General features: G+C 47.1%; 1 protein-coding gene across 1 annotated transcript in view; it reads right to left on the bottom strand.

Annotated features, from left to right (window-relative positions):
• Positions 1–6,038: 6,038 nt before the first annotated feature.
• LOC122551096 (protocadherin-16-like) overlaps positions 6,039–7,481 on the bottom strand; it is a 23,365-nt gene continuing 21,922 nt past the window's right edge. Inside the window, exon 3 of the mRNA XM_043692740.1 lies at positions 6,039–7,476. Within this exon, the coding sequence (XP_043548675.1) occupies positions 6,571–7,476 (906 nt within the window). The 3' untranslated portion in view covers positions 6,039–6,570. The remainder of the gene's footprint in view (positions 7,477–7,481) is intronic.

Here is a 7,481-nt window from a genome sequence, read left to right as displayed (position 1 = left end):
AGAAAAAAAGGAGATTGAGGGGGGACCTGATTGAGGTTTACAAAATCATGAAGGGTATAGACTGGGTGGATAAAGACAAGCTTTTTCCCAGGGTGAAGGATTCAATAACGAGAGGTCACGTTTTCAAGGTGAGAGGTGGAAAGTTTAAGGTGGATACACGCGTTAAGTACTTCACACAGAGGGTGGTGGGCGTCTGCATTGCCAGCAGAGGTGGTAGAGGCATGTACGGGAGATTCATTTAAGATACGTCTGGACAGATGCATGAGTAGGTGGGGAGCAGAGGGATACAGATGCTTAGGAATTGGGCAGCAGGTTTAGACAGTACATTTGGATCGGTTCAGGCTTGGAGGGCCGAAGGGCCTGTTCCTGGGCTGTAACGTTTCTTTGTTCTTTGGTGCAGGGCTGGGATTTAGGCAGGACATAGACTCCTATTTATACAATTTTCTATTCAGTATTTTTTAATGAGAATTCAACACTGGGGGCCATCTAGTTAGTTGTAAATTAATTTAATATACATTTATTTTTAATTAAATAGTTGCTAGAGGATAGAGGGTGGCATAGTAGCTCAGTGGTTAGCACGTTGCCTCACGGGGTTTGGGAAAAAAGGCAGGGTTGGACTGACGGGTATGTTTCTGTGATGTATGACTTCATGATTCCATCAACTGTGATCTCATTGAATAGTGGAGCAGTCAGTAACCTGGACTCTCATAGCGTAACCACGTCTTAGAAATTATTATTGCTTTTGGTTTTACTTGTTTGAATTGTTCCAGTTTTGAAACATATTTCTTCCCCTTCACTGCTGTATTATTGAACAGAATGTCTCCAATGAAAGGAGTATGGATTGTGCTCTGAATGCTCATGATATTTAACAATTTCAGAGTCTCTCAGATTCTGGGACCTGGATTCCTGTATTTTCTTGTTGACTTCTTTTTATGGTAACAGTGTTGAGGAACTGTTCACTGTTCAATGAGACTGACACTGTCTGAGTTTGGCTCTGATTCTGGATGTAATTTTCCTGCCTGTAATGATCTGCTGCTGGCTCAGGGCCTGTCACGTTCAATATTCTCATCAGTGCTGACAGTCCTCTGTAGATAACGAGCTGTTTTGGAAAGTGCTGGGAACAATGGGCAGCTTTTGGTCAGTTTGATGTTTGCTGTGAGTGACCTCCTGATTCACAGCTGTTTTCCAGCAAGTTGGCTTTGGCTAGGTATTGGCTAGGTTTGAGACTCACTGCAGGAATGGTCTGTTTCCAAACCACAAGTCAGGCTTACTGTCTGGAGAGGCTCAAGGGATTGATAACTCTGGACCCTTTCCACACAGTAACTCCATCTGCTTGGCCTCTCTAATTCGATGGTGACACTTTACTGCAGTTACTCTGTCAGCTGGAATGTTCCAGCCATCCACAATCTGGAATGTGGGGTTAGGGGAGGGGAACAAGTTTGAGACAAAATTAAAAGTCACACAACACCAGGTTAGAGTCCAACAGGTTTAATTGGAAGCACACTAGCTTTCGGAGCGACGCTCCTTCATCAGGTGGTAGTGGAGCGTCGCTCCGAAAGCTAGTGTGCTTCCAATTAAACCTGTTGGACTCTAACCTGGTGTTGTGTGACTTTTAATTTTGTACACCCCAGTCCAACACCGGCATCTCCGAAGTTTGAGACAGAGTGACACAAAAGGGGAAAGACATTGGAGGTTCGGGGAAGTGGGGAGTGAGGGGACTGTAATATATTTGATTCCTCCTATCTGCAGATAAGATGCATCAGGATTTTGGCCGAGTCTTTTGGTGGGTGACCATCACCATAGCAGCAGAAAGCAGGCCGAGCCTCAGGATGTGCCGGGATAATGGAGTCCCCAGGAAGACCTGACAAAGCTGAGGCTTCTGACAGTCCAAGGTCAGGGCGGTGAGGCCTCCCTCCACATTGACCCAGGAAATGTGAGAGCTCCCAAACCTGCTCTAGCTTCTTGAACCCAGTCAATGTCCATCTGTGTGTCTGACACTCTCCCATCCCCCTGCTCTGATCGAGTGCCAGCTCCCCCTAACCTTACCCAGCTTGACCTTACGCATCCTGACCCTGCCCACACTGACCTGACCGACCTCTGACCTATCCTGATCTGACTAGACTATCCCACACCAGTCAGCAAAACCACCCAACCAGATCTGCCCTGACTCATAACCTACAACCCACAACCCCAACCCTCATCCAGCTGTCAACCCTAACCCTCTCCCAGGTCACACCTCACACACTGAATCTTCAGAAGGCCCTAGTTAGGCCACACCTGGAGCATTGAGTCAAGTTCTGGGGTTCCCTTGTTTGGAATGAAGTAAGGCTCCTCGAGGAGCTTTGTGGAGGGAGAATGGTGCAAAGGAAGTGGGCGGGGGGATGATGTTATGACAAGCTAAGGTTAGGGGTGAGGACAGAGGTATTCTGACAGTGAGTGGGAATGAGCTGGAACCCGCTGTCCAGGAGGGTGGGGGGTGTGGAGAATATGGAAAAAAAATGAGGGAAATTTTGAAGAAAAGCTGATATGGATGTGATGGGCTGAACGGCCTCTTTCTGTGTCACAAAATGATGCTGACAAAGATTTGTACAAATTTAAGGATTTAATGAAACAACTGTTTATAAAAATTGGACCAATATGGCACAGCGATTACACATTACGCTGCTGGGGATCTATAAACAAGAGTTTCCAAATCATCTTGAGATTCATGCAATTCTGTTGGATCAGAGTACAAAACACTGTTTACATTAGAAAGTGTAAAAATAAATAACGTCTTTGTATCTTCCGCACGTGTCTGAATAAAAAAAGGTGAAAAAAACAGAAGTTGACCACAGCCAATTGTCAGTCACCATCCCTATGGTAGTTGTGGTTATCAGCAAGGAAACCGTCTGAGAGTGATTCACCCCCCTCATCCCCCACCCCTACTCTCCACTCACCCACCCTCCGTCAGGTCCCAATGTTTCAGTGCTCTGCCCTAACCACTATAGTCACCCTGAAAAAAGGACGCTCCAGACTCAGTGCATATCCTTGTGATGCTGCTGCTCAGAACCATAACAGGAGCATCCATCAGAGAAAGGGAGAATGGGAGTCATGAGCCAGGGTTCCTGCTCCTGGTCATTGTCCAATGATCATAATCTAACCCCAGTGAGAGTCAGTTAGTGTGCATGTCTGTGACTGTACCCCAGTGAGAGTCAGTGTGTGCGTGGGACTGTACCCCAGTGAGAGTCAGTGTGTGTGTGGGACTGTACCCCAGTGAGAGTCAGTGTGTATGTTTGTGACTGTACCCCAGTGAGAGTCAGTGTGTGTGGGACTGTACCCCAGTGAGAGTCAGTGTGTGTGGGACTGTACCCCAGTGAGAGTTAATGTGTGTGTGTGTGGGAGTGAACCCCAGTGAGAGTCAGTGTGTATGGGACTGTACCCCAGTGAGAGTCAGTGTGTGTGGGACTGTACCCCAGTGAGAGTCAGTGTGTGTGTGGGACTGTACCCCAGTGAGAGTCAGTGTGTGTGGGACTGTACCCCAGTGAGAGTCAGTGTGTGTGGGGATCCTAACCTAATAAGAATGCACCAATTTGGGCAAAGACCGAAATATGTTTTGAATCATTTATGTTTGATGTTGAAGGAGAAACAGCATCGTTTCCTCCATCAGGTTTTATGAAATGAACAAAATTTCACGTTCCTGGAGAAATCTGTGACCGAGTTCGGCAGTGGGCAAACTTCCTGAGAGACCCTGTATTCTGGGCCGTTCCTGCCACCCAGTCCAACGCTTGATATTGATCTCAGTCCCCTCCTTGATTGTCTCTGTCTTTTTCTTTAGTTTCCCAGGTGTCAGACATCCCTTCATCTGAAAAGGGAAAGTTTCCACATCGAGCCCAAGAGACCGTGTAGTTTTTGGTGGAGAGGAATTGAGTGGGAGGTGGTGTGAACTTGCTGCTGGTAACTGGAGATTGTGAACATTCTGTAGGATGGATCCTGGTTTTCAGTTTGAAACCTCTGAGAGGTCACTAATTACTCAGTGAAAGAGGGAATTCTGTCTCTGTGTTCGGTTCAATCCTCACTGTGCATCTCCAATACAAAAATAACAATGAACATTCACAAATGAGAGTCATGGACCTGATGATAGGTCACCTGCATCAATCTTACAAAGTATCTTTGTGGCAACAGGCCAGTCTTCATTGGCCATGAATAGAACATTACTTCATTAATACTCTTGGCAAATTACAAACACAACTTTATACAAGACTTGTGCAAATGAAGAGTACAGATTAGAAAGTGAAGGCTCACATCCTTTGAATCTTTATTTACAGTGGATCGTCCTGAAATTCCGTCAGGATTTTTTTCAGATTATGTGCAGAGGTCAGGGGCAGTGTGTCACAGGACGCTGTCAACAACATGGTATGAAATCACACAGTTACCCCAGAACAGAATACTGTTCCACTGTCACAGTCACACTGTCTTGTAACTCTTACAGTGTCATTCAATGCAAACACAGCCCCCATCACACTGTCCCCTAATGCTGTTACAATGCTATATCTCACTGGGACTTTATCCCATGGCATTGTCATACTGTGGGTTAACACTGTCATATAACAATGTCCAATCTCCATCCATCAGTATTCCACTGTCACTGTGACAGCACCCAATCACATGGACTCTCCACATGGACAGGTTCCTGCAGACACGCTCACGTGTTGGGTTGCCTGACACCGGTCAGGGTCCAGTTAGAAATTCAAGGTGGTGCAGCTTTAAAGGGGACTCTTGTCTGGTGATTAATCATTACACCAAAAACAGAAAGAAACTTTTAATGCAACAATTTTCAAAGCCCTTGTGTCTCTGAGGAGATTGGTGAGGTGTCATTTTGTAGATGAGGGCAGAGTTCAGATTGACGGAGGGAGAAGTGGCGCCAGGTGATGAAGCAATGATTGACCGGGTTAGAGTCAGGGCTGTGGCACCCAGATGCTGGGAATTTGTCCCTCAGTCTGAAACAAGTCGATGTGAAGAAAGGAACAACCAATTTCAACCAATTCACAGATATTTAACGGGAAACTTCCTGTCTCCTGCCTAAAAAGAAACTTGAACTGGGACGAGACTCAGAGCACCCTTTTACACTAAATATCAGCAACCCCTGACCCTGATCATTAGTGACCCCTGACCAGTGCCATCAATGACCTCTGACCTGAGCCCTCAGCAAACCCTGACCTGAACCACCCTGACCTGAGCTACACTAACCCTGATTGTGAGTGAGTGAGTGTAAAAGTGAGCATTCGCTGAGAATCCCCCTCAAACATTCGCTGTACAGGGAGAGTATGGGGCTAAATACAGAGTAAAGCTCCCTCTACACTCTGGAAAAATATGTGACTATGCACATTTGGAGGAAGAATAGAGATATGGAATATTTTTGAAACAGGGAAAGGCTTCAGAAATCTGAAGTACAAATGGACTTGGGTGTCTGAGTTCAGGAAATTCTTAAAGTTAATGTGTAGGTTCAGTTGGCACTTTGGAAGGCAAATGCAATGTTAGCATTCATTTCAAGACAGCTAGAATACAAGAGCAGAGATGTCCTGCTGAGGCTGTATAAGGCTCTGGTCAGACCATGTTTGGAATATTGCGAGCAGTTTTGGGCCTCGTATCTAAGGAAGTTGGCCTTGGAGAAAGTCCAGAGGAGGTTTAAAGGAATGATTCTGAGGGTGAAGAACTTGTCAAATGAGGAGAGGTTGAGGACTCTGGATCTGTAATTGATGGAGTTTAGAAAGATGAGGTGGATCTGATTGAATCTTACAAAATACTGAGAGGCGTGGATAGAGTGGACATGGAGGAGATGTTTCCACCAGTAGGAGAGACTAGGACCTGAGGGCACAGTCTCAGAGTAAAGGGACAACCCTGTTGAACTGAGATGAGGAGGAATTTCTTCAGTCAGAGGGTGGGGACTCTGTGGAACTCAGTGCCACAGAGGGTTGTGAAGGCCAAGTCATTGAGTGTGTTTAAGACACAGAGATAGATAGGTTCTTGATTGTTAAGAGGATCGAGAGTCACAGGGAGAAGGCAGGAGAACGGGGATGAGAAACATTTCAGCCAAATGATGGAGCAGACTCGATGGGCTGAATGGTCTAATTGTGCTCTTACATCTTATGATGTTATGGTCTGCACTGTCCCCATCAAACACTTCCAGGAGGGATGGCAAAGAGTTATATACAGAGTAAAGTTTAATTTATTTTATCCCCATCTTTTGATTAGGTCCCACTGCTCCAAATCTCTAAAATCCTCTTGCTCCATGTGGTTCAGAATCAGTTCGTTTCTGAACTTCTGTGTAATGAATTAATGAAGGAATTAGGTGTCGTTGTGGTTGTGAACCCAATAAAAGTGAAATATTTGGTATTTGATTTGAGAGTGCCACCACCCTCTCTCTCCCTCCCTCTCTGTCTCTATCCCTCTCTCTCCCTGTCTCTGTCTCTCTATTACTTTGAACAATGTTACACGGTCTGGTATTTCCAGTGATATCTGTGGTTTGGCATCGGCAGTTTGTGGCAGTAGGAGTGACTGAATGAGGAGCATGGCTGCTGTGTTAACTGGGATCTATATCCGCAGCTCCACATCCTCTGGATTGTCTAAGGAATGCTCGGTACTGATGATGGAGGCTGAGGGTCCTTGGGAAACATCGAATGGGGATACAGCTGGAGAGCGAGCGGCCAATGGAGACAGTGAAGGGGAGAAGCTGGGTGACATGGCTGCTGATGTCATTGAGGCATCACTAGTGATGGGTGAGCGTGGCAATGCGGTCATGTGACTGTGGCTCCGGTTCACTGCCATTCGGGGAGGGACAGACATGGCATTGGGGTGGGCCACAGAGGTGATGAGTGGGGGAGGGTCAATGCGAGGTTTGGGGTCCACTTTGGGTTTGGATTGGAAGTTTTTGCGAGGGGCATTCTCGTCCTTGAGCCGGGCAATCTCAGTGAAGACACTGGCCAAGGGCTGGAACTGCGGGCTCCAGTTCAGGAGATAGTCCCAGTTGTAGCTGCCTCGCAGTTCCTCCTCACTGGCGACGATGGCAGTCAGTGAACCTTGTGCTGATGGGCGGCCATCTTCAGCAAAGACATAGTCCTTGGCGTGACACACACCCAGGCCCAGTCCTGCCCCCATATACCCACCAGCACCATCCTCCCGGTACAGCTGCTGTTGCCCTGGCAACAAAAGGCCACTGCTTTTCTTGTGTTTAAACCACTCCATGCCTGGGTCAGTGGAAATATCTGACATTTGGTCAGCGTCCTGCTGGATTCCTGAGTCTGGGCCACGTGTTGACACATGCTCCTGCATGGAGGAGCTCAGGCTGCTGACACGTGGGTACTCATTAATCATTCGAATCTCATCATCTTCCGCTGCTTCAGCTGAGCCACGGCCGCTGGAGTGTGACGGATCGATCGAGTCTCCCCGGGTGTACGGAGCTCCCACTCCTGCAGCCTCGGCTGTATACCCGGGCAAGGTCTGAT

This window comes from Chiloscyllium plagiosum, chromosome 6 (genome assembly GCF_004010195.1).
Source record: "Chiloscyllium plagiosum isolate BGI_BamShark_2017 chromosome 6, ASM401019v2, whole genome shotgun sequence".
Taxonomy (NCBI): domain Eukaryota; kingdom Metazoa; phylum Chordata; class Chondrichthyes; order Orectolobiformes; family Hemiscylliidae; genus Chiloscyllium; species Chiloscyllium plagiosum.
This window is presented reverse-complemented; position numbering and strand designations above follow the sequence as displayed.